A 17589-nucleotide genomic window follows, 5' to 3' on the forward strand; every position below is an offset into this window, starting at 1 on the left:
CATATGAAGAAATAAATAGGGGGAGCTCTGCATAATAGGATTATAATCACTCTCAGGCTTGCCCCTCTGCTCTAGTGCCCCAGAGCCCCAAGGCCTGGCACCAGGGGTGGTGATGCCCCTCTGGGGCTCTTCAGCAGCCACATAACCTTTCCAGCACATAGGCTCTTCCAGGGTTGAGCATTTTATTTTCTAAACCTATTGTAAGATGCTACCATTGTCCACGGCTTGTGTCTCTCACTGGGCTTCCAGTGCAGAGTTGCATTGGATTTTCGGGGTGAGGGCGAAGGCAGAATCAGAGGTCTGTCTGGGGGCCTCATATTTTGCCACTTCTGGAGGCCAGAGAGTGACTGGTACAGGGTCAGTCACTCCGGCCCTCACTGTGTATCTAACAGCCCCACGCCCTCTATGGAGTCTTGCTGCATCTGGCGGTAGGGTGGGCTGAGATGGGCTAAGCTTCCTAATTTCTTAAACCTTCTCTAACCTGAGGGAGACTTCACAAAACCTTTCAGGTACATCAGCTGAATCACTAGGCCTAAACCGTCCAACGTGGGGTCTAATACTGGCATCATATACACTTTCCTTTGCTCTAAAACACATGGCAAGACACACAAACTCATCCTTGAGCCTGCACCCCACGTTCACTTCCACATGCGGTTTGTACCCGCTCCCTGGTGCCTCCTTCTTAGCCGGCTCCTCAATCAAAGGCCAGAAATTCAACCAGGCTCAGAGGCAAAGAGAGAACATCAAAGTGCAGGCAACAAACCTCTTACCCTACAGCAAGTCACACACAGAAAGCACGGGGCCCAGTTGTCCTTTGTTTACATAGCCCTGGCTTTCTCTGTTTCATTTCAATTACAACAAGGACAGGAGGAGGCTGAGCTCTGTGATGTTTTAAAGGAGAGTTCCCATGCTCCATGCTAATGAAGCCAAAGTAAATCACTATTAAGAATCATTTAGTGAAGTTTAACTACAGACTCCAATGGGTTTTCCCCCTAAAGTCTCCCCCACAGGACCCAATGATACTTGCATCTAGTAGAAGCTCCATTGATTGATGTAAGCATAATTGATACTAACTCATATTATAATAAGCATTTCATACTCAGCACCTTTGACTTGATCATCCCAAAGTACTTTATAAACATAAATGGGGGGAAGATCATTCTCTCCAGTTTATAGGTAGGGAGACTGAGGCACAGACCTCTCACACAGGAGGTGTGGAGGACGGCCTGCATTTTACCGTGTGGGGGGGAGGGGCTGTCGGCTCCTTCAGTCTCTGGTCCACAAATTGTGCTGTGTGGAGCCACTCAAGTTTGTGGGAATTTTTACACCGGCCATAGGCAACTAATACAGAGCCCAGATATCCTTTCTCAGCTGAGGTTCCTCTTCTGAGCCAGGGAACCCAGAAAAGAACAGGAGTAACTGCGTTTTCCTTCTCCCAAGGACTGCACATAACTAGCACCATTTTTGGTACGCAGGGACTGGTTTAATTCACCGACAAAACGGAAGCCTTTTAGGGCCCTGAGTTTAATCATCCCGCTGAACCCTGCTGAGAGAGGCTGCCTGGCCTCACCTGCTCTGCAGAAACCATGCAGGATGTTGCCTCGAAGAGACAGAGGATGCTGAGCAGATCTATGCTGACTTGGGCACCAGGCACCACTCAGCACCCCTGGAAACACTGAATGGGACGGCTGCAGAACCATTCCCTCTGCCTAACACTCTCATGATGAGCCCAAACACTCCTAGATGGCGACAGCTTTGGGAGGAGGTCTGAGTCTCTTCTGCATATAAGGCATGGGACACAGCAAATGGCCTCCTGGCCTCTAGTCTCATAGGCTTGGAGGGAGATAAGTCGTGGTGGTGCTCTGGACCCTCAGCAAGTTCTAGACTGCCACCTCACGGCGGTTGCAGTGCAAGGAGGTCATGGCCAGCACAACATGAAGGGCTGCTCTGGGAGGCGCCACTGCCAGGCACTAGGAAGCCCTCCCTACAATGGAGCTATAATGATCTCTTTATTGTGTTGCATTTACAGGAGAACGCCAGTCAAGAGTGGTTTCACCGCAGCCACTGTACAGAGACCCTTGTCCCTTGGCTGGAACCAGCCATCACTGCTTTACCAGAGCCTTGCCCACGCTACCCTGCCTCTACAGGATGCACTTACCCATCATGCTCCGTGGGATGCCCCCTCCTGGTCCATCCACCTCAGGGGCAGGAACCCAGCAGGAGACACAGAAGGTGGGGAGGGGAAGAACTACGGGGCTTGGATTCAGAACTCCTGGGTTCTCCTCTCTTACACTGATACTGTGTGACCCTAGAAAGGCCATGGGACATAACTTGGTCTCAGTTTCCTAATTTTTTAAAGTGAGGATGAGAGGCGATCGTAATAAAGGTGAGAGGGTTCTAGAAACCCCAAAGAATGGCATAAACGCAAAGAGGGATTAAATTCTGACCGCCCTTCCCCCGAGGAACTCTGGGCGCTCACAGGCATGGCTGGCAGAAGGCAGAGTGATCAGCAGAGCATGTTCTCTGATCAAGCACGTTTATGGGCTCACAAGTGGCGAGTGGAGCCACTGAGTCCCCGACATGGTCCAGTCTTTCCCTGTACAAAAAACACTGGTCGCGTGTCGGCTCTGTACCCAGGTCCGACAGAGGAGCCGCACAAACCAGGTCACAGGACCCACCCTCGCCTTCCGTAAGCTCATCACCCAGAAGGGAAGGCAGGCAGGAAACGTCTCTTCAGTATATTGTGACAAGTGCTAATGGGGTGTCCAAGGAGGGCTAGGGAAGGACGGGGACAGGGCACTTAAATTTGCTTGTGAGGAGCGAGGTCAGGGAAACTCCCGAAGTCACCCAGACCAATGTGGTGGCAGGGAGTTAGGTGAGAAAGCCGGGGTGCATGTGGGGGGCGGGGCTGAGGGAGCAGAGCACAGACAGTGGGGTCAGCAGCTCAGCCTGCTGCAGTGAGGGGCAGGGGGTGTGAGCATGGGGAGGCGAGAGGCCAGACCTCCAGCCTGAGGATCTTTGTCCTGTAGCTGTTGGGACACTATCAAATGGACACACCACCTTCTAATGACAGAGACAGCTGTGCCTGAATCCAGCCCATGCGGCCGCCCTCATGGCTAAGCGACTAAAATGTCTCGCTGATGGATGGAAACTTCGCAGCCTTCTGTGTGGAAGGGGTGCGCCTTCATGGAGCCCATCTGGACTGGGGAGAGTTAAAGCTGTTGTGCTGAACCCTCTCGTCTTACCTCTGGGAGACTAAAATGTCTGTGTCCCACACTCCTCTTCCTGTCTGTCCCTCTGTCTTTCCTGGCTAGCCTGACAGACACGAACACCTGAGCGTGGCACTGCCTCTTCCCATCTGCTATCGCCACGTTGTCGTTCAGACACCTGGACAGAGCACGGTGCTACCCAGCAGCCACTGGGTGTTTGGGGGCCTTTGAATCTGGCGCCGGCTCCCTCTCCGGCTCCCCCCTTCCCTGCTGTGTTCATCTGCCCCTGCAGCTGGTCTCCCACTGGTGGTTTCAGTTGAAGACAGAGGCCCAGACACCTACTGATGAGAATGTTTTTTTGTGAATTGAATGAAACATAAAATAAAAGTAAGCAGCTAGCAGGTCTCAGTTCACAAGGAAGTCAACATCAATATCTGTAGTTGTATTGACCTTGAAGATTTTCAAAAAGCGGAACGGGAATTCTTGGGGTGCATGATTACATACATTCTGAATCCCTTCACTGGGCAAAGCAGCAAATCCATCCTTCACGTGCCCTAGCCTCTCTGGCGTGTAGTGTAGACTTTAAAATAAACATTCTAAAGGGCCAGGGGAAGAAAGCTCATGGGCTCTCTTCACTACTGTCTTCCCTGTAAGCCGAGACAACCACACGGCTCTCCTGAGCCCTCTGGGGTGGGACAGGGCTAAGAACCACAGGAAAAAAAATGACTCTCGGATTGCTTCTCGGATGTGGGGAAGGTGGAGAAGTCAGTGACAGACTGGCAAAGCCACCGTGCTCCTAACTATGTTCTTGACCTTAGTACATCGGTTTCCCATGCTCACCACCCATGGTGACTCCTGAGTTCACTGTCACTGTGCACGTCACCCTAGGACAATATCACATGAAACTCCAGGGGCGAATCCCATTGGTCACCCTAACTCCTCCGGTTACAAACTACTCTGGATCTCTTGTAGAGCCCTAGTTAATATACGTAGTGCAGTTACCCCTTCAACAGCACAGGATGTATTTTCATTGTTACAAATTGAACATAATTAAAGCATAGTGATTAATCACAAAAACAATATGTAATTATATATGTGTTTTCTGATGGTCTTAGGTGACTCCTGTGAAAGGGTCATTCAACCCCCAAAGGGGTTGTGACCCACAAGTTGAGAACCGCTGACCTAGAAAGTATGGATTCGATAGGGGAATACCCCTGCCCTGGTCCAATGAAGAGAGAACCCAATGCAAAGCTCATGCCCAGAGAAACGGCATCCGTGTGGATTGGGAGCCCTGGAAACGGCTGCAGGGAGCTGCCAATTGGTCACGTGCTCTGCTCAGGGGCTCAGGCTGAGGACTAAGAGGAAGGAATTTTATGTCTTCCACACGGTGACCTATCTGCCTCGCATGCTTCCTCTGTATTCCTCTGGTTCCACCTAAAGGAGCTTTGAAAACTTCAAAGAACTTTTGTTTTGCTCGTTTATCATAAGTGAGCATCTTACAGCAACATGATGATTTAAAAGCATGGCCCAGGTAGGTACATGCCATCTTTAGAAATGACTTCTGACACAAGTTAAGATGTACCAGCTGGAGCCAAAGTGAGGCGCGTTGGAGGCCGAACGGCATTCACACTCTTCTGTGTTCCGAGAGTCTTTTTATTTCTCCCTAACGACCGTTATTAATCATCTCAGAACCATGTGGTCTCCTGACATTGTTACTATTCCAGACTTGACAAGGAAGAGGGTTTGATGTCCTGGAATGCCTCTTCATGTAGAGAAGCTCTGTTCTTACAGCACGCAGCTAACACCACACTAACCTCTCCCCATGCAGAATTTTTTTTTAATCCACTGAAGGAAAGTTAGGTGGTAATGGATTCTTGTTAGGAGATCAGCATTTGGATTTCAAAATGTGAAGCTACTCTGGAGCTGGGTTCTGGAGGAGAAGAGCAGCCACTAGCCCTGGTCAGGTGGATCAGTTGGCTGGAACATCATCCTGCACACCCAAAGGTGGGGCTTTGATCCCCAGTCAGGGCATGTGCAGGAGGCAGCTGAATCATATTTCTCTCTCGCATTGATGCTTCTTGCTCTCTCTCTCTCTCTCATCAATAATAATACCCTAGAGTAAGAATTTAAAAAAAGAGAAAGAAAGAAAAAAAGAAAGGAAGAAAGGAAGGAAGGAAGGAAGACAGAAAGAAAGAAAGAAAAGGAAAGGAAAGAGTAGCCACTAGCAAAGCTTTTCAGATTCTTATTCATGCTTCTGTGTTAGGAGAGTTTTTTTGTTTGTTTGTTTTTTTAAAATTTCTATCAGCTCTTCTTCCCATAACCTACCAGTTATGAAGGAGGAGGACCACCGGCCAGGACAGGGGTTTCTGTGGCTTCCTGAAAGTCACACAGTTGTCAAGGCACCTATGTGACCAAATTCCTTCTGAAGGGACGGGTAGCAGGGGTGTGGGGCCTGTGTATGAGTGTTTGAGTGGCGGTTCTGTCACTTACCCACAGTGTGACCTTCAGTCAAGTCACAAAGCCTAACCCTCAGTAGTTCTCATCTGCAAGCGGGAATGACAATGCTGCTTGGTCAGGTCACCATGAGGACTGAAAGCGGACAACCCACAAAGCTCAGCAGGGGGACTTGGCCACAGGCCCTAATCAAGCTCCATTCAGCAACCACGGGCACAACAGTAGTAGAGAGAAGCACAAGGAAACCACTGTTGGTTTTGATTCTTTTTCAGTCCGTAGATGGATTGCTGAGCATGAAGGAGGCGTGTCTGTGAAAGGGGCAAGGGGAGCAGGCGGCCAAATCAGGGGACCGAGGAGGACGGCAAAGCCAGGGCACCTACACGTTGGAATGACATCTCTATGTGAGGACGAGATCTAGCTCTATTATTTTGGGGAAATTCTCAGATTACACAGTTCAACTTTCTTTCTCTGATGTGCGGAGCATCAAAACCACAGTTTCTGACATGCTTTTTCAAACTTTGTGCAAAATCGTTTTCGTCTCCGACATCAACTGCTCAAGATGTCACCTGCCATTTGCCAAAGGAACTATTAGCAAAACGGACAGAACAATCCTCCCTTCTCCCCGACTTCATCACAGCCCCCCCTCACCCCGTGGGAGGCAGACAATGTGAGGACCAGAGCTCAGAGGAAGCAGCAGGACATGGTGATCCTGAGTCAGACCTGGGAGGCTGCTTGGGTTCGAGCAAACCTTACCTAAAAGTCCCACTAGCGACCAAAAATAACGGGCAGTCAACCACATCAGTGGTCTGTTCTCCCAGCTGCTCTGGCCTCACAGAGAGAGGATGAGAAGTGGACTTCTCCAACAGAGGCCTCAGGCTTCTTTCCACACCCCACTGTTTGTTTATGCCGCACATAGATCGAGCCTGGGGCCTTCGATCCAGTTTCCTGAAAAGCGTGGTGAGCTGCCACTCTTGAGCAGATGAAGGAGGACGGAAGGAGCTGTTGGCGCCCAGAGGACTCCCGTGCGTGCCTTCCCTTGGTAGAGTGCAGGGCACCAGCTGCAGGCACCTGCCCAGGATCAGGCTACCTTGCCTGGAAAGACCACTTCCCAGCACACAGCCATGGCTCATGGAGATTTGGTCACGGTGCCTGCTTCTGTCCTGAGGTGGCAGCAGTACCACCTCTCCAGCTCGCCTGGGACATTATGAATAATAAGGAGTCATTTTAGTATCAGTCCGTTTTGCATTTTCAGCAGGAGAGGGGAACACAGCAGAAATATTGGGTCCCGAGTCATTAAAGGGGCAGGGGGCCCAGGCCTAGGAGTGGGCTCCCCGAGAAACGTGGGGCTCAGGGCTGCAGGCAGCCACTCTCCTGGGGTAGACACCCCATTCTTCACCCACAGGAGACACATCTCTGCAGGAAAACGCTTTGCTGCAGGGACGCCGACTCTGCAAGCTGGGGTTTCTCTCACCTGTTCTTTTTGTAGCTCTCCCAAGCCCCTGAAGCATTTCTCATCAGAAGCTCCTCAAATCCACCAGAAAAGCTGGCTCCTCCCTTCCTTGTCCCCTGCCTCAGGCTCAGCTCCCCAGCCCCACTGTCCCAGGTAGAGAAAGGCCCAGGCACCCACGGGAGAGCTCACTCCCTTCCTGGGCCTCTGGCTGGCTGCTAACTCCTAGCTTTGCAAGCGCTGCTGCTGCCACCATCAGGCATATGGAGGAATTGCAGTGTTCCCCTAGTTTCATCTCCGAAAACATTCTGCCAGCTCCCGCCTGTGGTGGTCCCGAGAAGAAAAAAAAACGGGCACTCTGTCCCCAGTAGTCCCTTACATGGTGCAGGGCCCTGGTGTCCCTGATGCAATGGGGCTCCCTGTGAATGTGGGGTAGATCCCAGACTCCTTAAGTGAGGTATGGGAAAATGTGGGTCCTAGGACCTGGCGAACAAAGCCACCTGGAGGTTAATTAGCAGTGTCTCTTTGTCACCAGGGCAGTGAGTGAGGCAGGAAGAGTGGGAGTGCTTCTGGCACAGTGCTCTGGATGGGTCTGCGGGAGAGAGCTCTGCATTTCTGTCTCCCGAATGCCTGCCTGATAAGCAACCAGGCCCCACTGACACCCGAAGCTGTCATAGCTCCCAGCATTGCCAAGGGTGACAGGTGGACTGTCACACAGCACCAGAGCTGAGTCACCTGTGACATGTGCAGGTGAGTGACAGAAATGGGAACTGACAAGCATTGAAGAACAGAAGGACGTGCTCGCCTCTTGCGGAAGCCGAGGAGTGGGTGGCTTGCCGGAGGATGTTTCCCTTGGCAGGGTTCCTGGTGACCCGATGGTCACTCAGAGCCTCACTCAGAGAGCAGCAACCTCCCACAGGGCAAGACCATGCTCTTAATAGTTGGTTGCTTTCCCCTGCCCTCCTTTGGGGCCTCGCAGAACCCGCAAGGGGTAATGTCAGAACCACCTTCTCTCATTATGCCTCATGTTTCATTCCATCATTTCAACATGTATTCATAGCATCCTATGTGCTGAATGGTGTGCTAGGCACCAGGGGGCACAAAAGAAATGGATATTTCATCATCCAATTAAGACAAGAAAAGTCTCTGCCTTTGCTTTTTCCCCTTTCTTTCTTCAGAATAGTTGCATGTCCCCAGGCAGGAGTGTCCTGGAAACCTTGTGCCCTCCAGGTAAAGCTGAAACCAGAAAGGTGAAGGAACCTAACCCAGAAAGAGTCTGGAATAAAGAAGAGACAGAGCTACGCAGCAGGGCTGCTGTTCAGAGGTCAGCTCGCCAATTTCCTTCTGGAATCCCTAAACCCCTCTTCCCTGCCGAGACTCTGAGGACTCCCACAAGTTATACGAACACGACTCAGCTGTGTCTCAGCTCGGGATCTGCTCATGCGTTTCTCAGTGTTGAAAATCCAGAGCAGCCAGATCTCCCAGCATTGGGGAAGCATCCAGCACACAACACGTGAACCAGACTGGGACCGACTGCGGTCAGGGAGCAGCACCTTCTGAGGGGTCGGCAGCAATGAGAGTCGCCTTGTGTTACTGTCGCGGTGCGGAAGTGAAGGCGTGTTGGTGGACGGCATGCTGTGACTTGTGAAGCTTTATACATCGCCAGTGATCATCATGATAAAAACATATTATCGCCACCACTAGCACTAACAAGCAAAGGAATGTGCCTGGCACCTACAAGGAAGAGCACGGGACAAAGAGATCTATGACACGTCACCCACCTTCTAATAGCTTGCTGCTAAAAGATGATATTTAGGAAATCTTAGAACTGGAGAGGGTTGGGATATCATCTAGCCTACTCTCCAATCCATTTCTTAGCGACCGACTCTTTCATTCTTGACGGCCTGAATTCCACTCTTAGTTTTTCAGCAACGGGAGACAGTTCAGTGGGCCAGCCTTAGACACCAGGGTTAGACAGACAGTCTTAGAAATGTCGCTGTCCACTTCTTGCAGAAAAGTGGAGGTTTTGCTTCACCATTGAGCTAGTCCTGCTGGGAAATGAAAACAGGCCGAAGAGTGGGACACATGGGGAGATCCGAAGATGTCCTTTACTCTAGAATGAAAGGTTCGTTGGCCCAGGAGACTTGTAAATGTGTCTAACACCTGAGTAGAAGAACCACTTAGCTTGGAACCGTGTTCTCCCCAAAGCCAGAATCGCTTGGCTTCCTCTTGAGAACAGAAAAGAAATCATCAGCAAAGTGTCCCTAGGCGTCCCTTGCTCGTCTCATCCTTGACCTGGTCTCTCTTTCTGGTGTACCACCCATCTTCAGTGTTAGGCTGCCTCCAGCTCTGGCTAGTGTTCCGGGGGCCCCAGAAACTAGCAAATCCCACCTCTCAGTTATTCCATTTGACTAACAGTCTAGTGTGGACTCCGCCATGCCTGCGGTGTGTGCTGCGTGTTCTCCTCCAACACAACACGTTTAAGTATACATCTGCCCACCAGCCTTCTCTGCCCTCCCTTGGGGACGTAGTCAAGGCCAGCTTTTCCACACTTGCTCTCTTGCTCACTGTTCCACCCTTGACCTGAGAGCCAGGAAGGAAGATGAGCCGGAAAGATCGAGTACATTTCCATTCCAATCTATACATGAAACACAGACAATCCGAAGAAGAATAAATAACATGTTGACCCTTCTTTTGTGGGGGAGGGCGTCCATGGAACTCATGGTACACAGAGGACTAGACACATGAGCTACTAAGAATGTTTCTAAAGAGTAGACTTAATGCTGACAATCCATACTCAGAACTTCCAGCAGGTCATCCCCCACCCTTCAGAAGCAGATTCGTCTCTTCCCAAGCTTCCTCTTGGATTCCCTTCAACATGCTAACGTTCCAGTCACCCACAGGACTCATCGCCCTGCACACATCATATTCTGCCCCATCTTCTTGCTTTGCACACATTCTAAGGGCAGCCTGGAGCACTGTTTCTGCTTCACCAGGAGAACCCCTGGACACCTTTTAGATCAAGTCACCTCCTCTGTGCGGCCTTTCCTGATGCCCTTGCTCATCCCAGCTGCTCTCTGAACATTCTGACCACTCTGAGCCCATCAGATGGTAACCAGGAGTCCAAGTGTCTGCTCACTGCCCAGACTAAAAGCTCCTCTGGGACAAAACTATGGTCTGAGGCATCTCTGCATCAGAAGCCCCTGGCACAGTGCCTACTGCACAAAGGCCCACAGTGAGTGCTGGCTGAGAGGCCAAGGGCGGAGTTTTGGTGTCATAAAATGCTATTAGATCACAAAAGAGGGGTAATAAATGTGGCCCTTTGAGACACCAGACCCTATAAAGCGCCTGTGGGAAAAGGGCAGAATGGCGAAACTGACATTCCATTTTCTCTACTGCCAGTCTGTGTCCGATTTCAAATTCCTGTCTTCTAGGCCTGAGTGAGAAAGCATATGAACTTAGAACAACTGTCCAATGAACACAGGCCAAGTAGGCAGACCATCTAGGTCATTCAACCTGCTATGCACACTCTCTTAATACCACAGACACATGTCATTGCAGCATCTGTTTCAATGATCCAAAAATGGCCTCAGGTGAATGTATTTCACTTTTTCTTCCACCTGTGCCAGGTGGAAGGTTAGAATGAGAGCTCACCTGCCGTGAGTATGATGGCTGATTCACTCTAAGTTCTGGACATCATCACTCCGCTTTAGCAATGAGAGAGAGAGAGAGAGAGAGAGAGAGAGAGAGAGAGAGAGAGAGAGAGAGAGAGAGAGAGAGAGAGAGAGAGAGAGAGAGAGAGAGAGTATGTGTGTACATCATCGCTACATTTTAGTAATAAGTGAGGGTGTGTGTGTGTGTCTAGTGGGCTCCCCAGTGTTAGGAGTCTTGCGGTAGGCATGGTAAGGCTTCTAGACGGCCAGAAAAACCTCACAATGGCATGTGAGCAGGTGTCTGTATTTGGCTACTTCCTTGCCTTTATTTCCAGGAAGGAGAAAGGGGAGCATCCCCCTCCCCGGCCGGCCGGGGCTGCCATAGAACTGACAGGAGCGGGACTCACCCACGCTGGCCACTCCTTCCACAGCTTTAACTTGTTACCAATGTACCGAGAAAAAGCTGACATTTATTTAATCCTCATAGTGGTGTTGACTGTGTGCTTACGGAAGACATTTGTTTCCAAGCAGCTTATGCTAAATTGCAGTGGTAGAAAGAAAACACTTCTCCAATATTGACATTTACTAACTTCTAGACGTATACACCCAGAATACTCATTTTTGCCGTGTGGAGAAGAGGAAAAGGCAAAATGCATGATGTTTGATCCCTAGCTCCTTCAGTAGGTTAGAAGCAGACAGTTAATGATAGTGAAAGTTACTGTTAAACGTGGTGGTGACCCTTACCCTACAGCACAGTGTGGGTTCCCACCCAGCAAGTGGGGAAGGCTGGAGCCCTCCCGCACCTAATCCCCAAACTCTGGCAGAAAGCAGGACATGGTGACAGACGGATTCTAATGATCTAGAAGGAACCTATGTTCTTATTTGATGTGCACACCTAACCGGGGAGAAGAAGATGGCATGCAGTGACACACGGGGCAGTACTGTGTCTCAATGCAGTAGCGTCTCTGCGTCGTCCCCTAACTGGAGATAAAATCCCATTCCACTTGGAACACAGGGCGCAGCTATTATGATCTGGGCACTGGGTACTGGCTGGCTTTGCGCCTCTCTCCCTTGTGAATGGCAGTGATGGGCTATGAAACCCGAGGGAGGAGACGCCCCCAGAGCAGCCGCTCCAGCTGGCCCCCGCTCTGTGAGTATGCCGGGGCCCCTGGCCTTGAGGGAAGGCTGGACCCCAATCACTCTGCCACAAGAACCACGATTAAAGTCAGGGTCACCGCAGTGGGGAGGGTCTGAGTCTGACTCTAGTAAGCTTGAGATCTTAGATCTTACTGACCCTCTGTACCGCTAGGGTGTCCCTGGTCCCAGACGCATGCGGAAGGAATCCAGGGCCTCACAGCTTTTAGGTTGACCCTGATTAAAATGCGTGCCCTGGTTTTTCATGCAAAAGTCATCTCAACATCTTACAAGGATAAGGACTATAGCTGAAAAATGATGCCTTAGGACCACAGCCCTACCCCCCACCCCCGCCACCCCCCATTTACATGGAGACCCCACAATGAAAGCTCTTGGCCCTCCTCCCCACTCCTCTATCACAGGCAATTTTCTTTTCCTCGTTCATGTTTCCAAAACAGTTTATCTTTTTATCTCCTTGGAAGAAAAGTACTCTGCAAATCAAAGGTATCATTAGTATTGTTATTATTTTGCTATTGAAATCTCTTGAATTCACTCTGGATTATTCATGGGCTTTTTTGGGCCTGCAATATAATGCCTCCTAAGTCACCCCCACTGGGCTGAACAAAAGAGAAAAATTGCATCTTCGGGCCATATCCCCTGCTCCACCTCGGCCCCTGCTGGCCCTGGCTCCGACCAGACAGACGCAGCAGGCAGAGCTGCTCCTTGGTCCTGTGCCCAGCTCTGTGCTGCCATGCTCGCAGCCAGATCCTCCTCTGCAACCCAGGAGGGAGGCCCTGTAAGTGCAGAGTGAAGGTGTTAACCCCACTCCACACCCCTCTACCCCTGGGGAGTTTCTCTTCCCTCTGCAATTGGTCTGGCTGGCAACTGAGAATTCCCTGCCAGGGAGCAGACACTGGGGCCCCCTCCGTGCCCCACAGACATGTCCCAGTTTCCCTCACCCAGCAAATTTGGGGAAGAAGTGGTCCCACACCCTTGGCAGCTGTGCCTTGACCTTCCAGTACAAAAGAAGCAATTCTTTCTCTTCTAGGCAAGATGTCATATCACTTGGGGTGCTGGGGCATTGGGGGGGGGAGGGCATCACACTTATTACTTGCCTTTTCTTCTGTTATGTGACATTTCAGGGTAAGGAGGATCAATGTTTCCAAAGGTGCTGCTCATTCCCAATATCCTTTTCTAACGCCTTCCCTGAGGGGGGCCCCCCACCCCGGTTCCCCTCTGTTCTTTTGGCTGGCTTCAAGGTGCGCATGCTATCTTTTCACCCCACTCCCCAAGAAAACTGCTGCAAGTTAAACTTCTTGTATTGCCCCTTCCTTCCCATGCTCCTGGTCCTCCCCGGGGCTCATACCTCACCCCGGCCAACTCCCTCTGCTCACACTCTAGTTAGTCTCCTGTCTGCTTTATGTTCTTCTATTTCCTGAGAGATTCACGTCACCATGAACCTCTGTCCCTCAAGTGGACATCTGAGAGCCCCTTTGGGGGATTCCTGCAAGCAAGTCAGGAGAGCAAGTTTCTTAGACACCCCAGACGAATCCTCAACTCAGGGACGTCGCTGACACTTAGTGCGACCTCTCCTCGCCCCAACATGCCCAGAGCAGCTGGGCCCACAGGCAAAGCCAACAAGGGACAGAAGCTCACTAGCATTAGAACTTTCAGAGCCACAAGTCACTAGGAGGCAGGGCAGGACACTGGGAAGGCTAGTGCGAACTGCCAGAGAGTTGGGGAGACAGCACCTTTCCCAGAGCGTCCCAAGTAAAAGGCAACACACTGGTGCCTGTGCACTGTCCCCAGACTCTCAGGACTGGAGGTCAGTGGGCAGAGGGAGTCGCGGAAGGGCAGGCTGGATGGGCTGAGTCCTGAAGATGAAGGAGGGCACAGGAGGAAATAGTTGTGGGCAAGGTGAAATGGTAAAGGGAAAAAATAGAGCAAGTTCTAAGTTTAAGGATGACAAGAGAATCGATTCCTTTTCATCCCGGGGCAGAACATGCCTCTTCTCTGCAGGAGGCAAATTGTGCTGTGACATTATCCCTCTCTGTCCAGAGCATGTGGTTCTGACAGCGGAGGGAGGAGGCATCCCCAGCAAGAGGAAACCCACAAGCAGCTCCTAGCAGTGACCCATCTCCTGGTGAGGAGCCATGCCCAGGCACCTTGCGGGGGGCAGGGTGGGGGGGGCGGCAGGGGATGGAGGAGGAAGCCAGTGGGCCTTTCTCCTGCCACCTTAGGAAAGATAACTAAACACCCAGTCTCCACCTACATGAGAAGCCCAAACTTATAAGAATAAGAGCACAGCATATCATGAAATTAATTAGATCTTAATTTCATTCACCAAAGGCTTATGAATAAAAGGAAAGATAAATAAATATTTGACAAATTAGGAAAGACAGGATGAGTGAAGTAGACTTTAAGAGTTTACCTGGCTTTTTTCTTTTAAAGCCATCCGCGCACTGTTTGGGGCACTCCTGCTATACAGGGGCTAAGACAACTGAGAGCAGGAAGCTTGAGCATCCTGCTTCCAGAAACTCCAAGGTGACATGCAGGTTTCCACTGTGAGGGGTGATGGTGGCAGATGGATGTATCACCAGATATGGCCCTAAATAGAACCCTGGACATTTGTGTTCTCTGAGTGGAGGACCATCCCTGAGTCTCCGCACATTTCCTTGGAAAGCATCCCAGGAGAGAGAGCATGTGGAAGGTGGGGGTCAGAAGGGTGGCTCTGTGGGGGGGTTGGGGGGGCAGGGAACTGGCTTCAGTCAGGGGGATGACAGCCGGGGCCATCTAGAGCCTGCGGGCTAGTCCTCTCATGACCCGCTGAACGTAAATACATAGATACACTCTATCCAATAATAACCTCGTGGCACCAGGTAGAGGCAGCGCACAGTGTGTGAACTAAGCATAAATTTGTAGGAGGGTCAAATAGATCCCTCTGGGGGATTCGCCACACTCCAAACAACATCCACATTCAACTAAATGTTCACAGAGCAAGTCAAAAGATGTCAAAAGATACTCTATTGCAATGAAGTCCATAAAACATCCTCCTGTAGTCAGATGCTATCTATTCAAGAGACCTGGGACCTATTCTGACTGGCTGGGTCCACTTCGGTCTCATCATCTTTCTTTAGACCTGTGTTGGAGTCTGCTCATCGACCATCTGATAGGGTAGCAGCGCCAGCCAAGCTCAGAGCACTCAGGAATAACAAGGAACTATGAATTGCATGATGCTGTGGTTTCTTCCTAGTGCCCTCAGGGCGAAGGGTAGATGAAACAGACATTTAACCTCTACAGGTAAACATTTAAAGATGAGGCAGTCAAGAAATAGCTCTGTACTAAGAAGGGAATAAGCAGAGTAGAAGATGCACTCTGATGAGTCAGACAGCAGACAGCGGGAGAGGCACTTAGACACCTACAGACTTCTTATGCCAACCCAGAGAAGAACTGTGTTGATGTGCCACCGGCAAACCCAAACCACTGATGAAAACGTGCCCTGGTCCCATGAACTGCGTATAAGGGGGTGGTTGGCTTCTCCTTTCAGGGATCCCACATGCAACTTCCTGAGTGAACTGGGAAGAGGCACAGGAGAATGAACGCGAGTGTACGTTTGTGCCCATCCAATAAAGAGAGCCATCTCACAAACGGTAATATAACCAAACTGTTTATAGCAGTGTTCTGAGATACGTCTTACTCATTCAGCCTGAAAACTCTGGAGAAGGCAATTTATCTTCCTGCTGCTGCAGGGAGCCCCTGTGAGGTGCACACAGCCCCATGAATACACGAGTGTATGTGTGTGTGCATTGTAATTATACACAGGCATGGGTATAATGTAGGCATAGCGGGGAAGTGCCCTCCGGTGTCTTCAGGATGGCCATAAGCAACATTTGATGAGGGGAAATCTGCAGGGACCACAGTACCAGAGGAAGCGGCGAGGGAGGAGGCTGGGATTCTGCTTACATTGGCTTCTCCCTGACAGGAGAAGAAAGGCAGACATGGTATTTGCTTGCAAGGCCAGCCACGGATGGCGGTGCTCTGTGTTCTCAAAAACTTTTACCCTTCCTTTAATCAACAGATGGGCCTGCCCTGTTGTGGGTTTTCCTGAGAGTCCCGGCCCTCTCAGAGCTGTGCTGGCTGCCCATGGTGGAGCGGCATGGGCCTTCTGAAACAGTGGAAAGCGGTCCATTTACTTGTCCCCTTTGAACTCAATTCCACAGGTGCATTTTCATGCATTTGGCTAAGTAGGCACTCATGATCCCTCTCCCAACCCCCGCTCCCTCCCTCTGCCCCCCACAGCCCCACGCTGCCCTGTGGCAGCCAGCCCAGAGGCGGCAAAGTTCTTTTCTGAACGTTCCCCAGCTCCTCTGCCCCTGCTAGGCAGCAGAAAGGAGACAATCGGCACCAGCGGCGAAATTCCATTTTGTATCCTGAATCTAATGCTGAGGAGAACTCAGAATTCAGTCTCACTCAGAGAACTCGATTCCATTCAATGAAACTCTTCACAAAGCTGTTCCCCAGCACTGCACATCACCCCCACAGTACATTCGGTAATTGCAGCCCCTTCTGCAAATGTGCGACGCACACACTCGCTTCTGAATACGCTCAGGCAAGTCAGACCTTTTTTGATCTAAAAATCCACCTAAACAAAGCTCTCCTCCCGGACTCGCTCGCTCCCTCTCCAGCCTGGGTCTGAAGGAGAGGAGGTGCCCAGAAGTTCACGGCGCACAAGCACACAGATACTGCCTCATTAACATACCGGGGGCAGAAAGGACTCATTTGCATTGGAGAGTTTGAGCTGGATGTTGACAAGTGAGAGGAGAAAGTCACTCCCCGCCCCCATACCCCTTCCTTCCAAAGGAAAATAAACAGTACCATTTTGTTGCATTTTCAAAGGCGAAGAAGCAATGCCAGTGCCTCTCGACCGGGCCAGAGAGGCGCATCCATCAGCCGAGTTTCCGAAGCCTCCCGCCTACCGCTCTCTGCCTCCCGCGCCCTGGCAGCACCCACTTTCCCTGCAACTCCGGCGGCTTGGGTCCTACCTTGACTGAAGAGGAAGAAGCAGACGAAGAGCAGGTGGAGCTGGGAAGGTTTCATTCCTCGGCGCGGCGAGGGCGAGCCGGCGGGCAACTTGGGCTCGCAGTGAGTTTCTTTCTCCTCCTCGGCTCGCGGGGCTCAGCCTGCGCCGCGGTCCTCGCCGGGTCGCCCACCAGCCGTCTGTCCCACGGTCCCCGGGGCCTCCGGCTCTTGCGCCTCCGGTCTCCGCAGCCAGTCGGCACAAGTGGCTGGTCTCTAGCCGCCTCGAGAAGCCGGGGTCGTCAGCAGCGTCCCCTCTCGGAGCAGATCCATCTCCGCTCCCGGCCTCCCGGGCGCACAGCTTCCTCCGGGCTCCTCCCACCGCCAGCCAGCGAGCGAACGAGGGACCAGTGACAGAAGGGCTCCTTTCACCGGAGCTGGGGAGGGGGGAGGGAGGGGAAACGGATCATAATTAAAGAGGAAACACTTGGAAAAGGAGCTCTATGCAGAACGGAGGGGTGGGGGCTCTGTTTTTTCCCCCCTCCCCCCAAATAGGGGGAAATTCAGCTTTTGTCACCGCTAGTGACCAAAAGGCATCTTGAACAGCTAGTGGAGCTGTGACTTTTTTTGTCCACACGATGTAATGTTGTTTAATGGGAGTGAAGTTAAGCAGGAC

The 17589-nt window shown here is 51.3% G+C and overlaps 1 protein-coding gene across 2 annotated transcripts in view; it reads right to left on the bottom strand.

Moving 5' to 3' along the window:
* The window catches only part of KIRREL3 (kirre like nephrin family adhesion molecule 3), a 501922-nt gene extending 484573 nt beyond the window's left edge, over positions 1-17349 (bottom strand). For both annotated transcript variants that reach the window (XM_090292940.1, XM_090292938.1), the window contains exon 1: positions 16940-17349. In XM_090292940.1, coding sequence (XP_090149066.1) covers positions 16940-16994 — 55 coding nt within the window. In that variant the 5' untranslated portion in view covers positions 16995-17349. The remainder of the gene's footprint in view (positions 1-16939) is intronic.
* Positions 17350-17589: the final 240 nt, after the last annotated feature.

The sequence above is a fragment of the Furipterus horrens genome, unplaced genomic scaffold (genome assembly GCF_987537825.1).
Source record: "Furipterus horrens unplaced genomic scaffold, mFurHor1.1.pri manual_scaffold_11, whole genome shotgun sequence".
Classification (NCBI taxonomy): Eukaryota; Metazoa; Chordata; class Mammalia; order Chiroptera; family Furipteridae; genus Furipterus; species Furipterus horrens.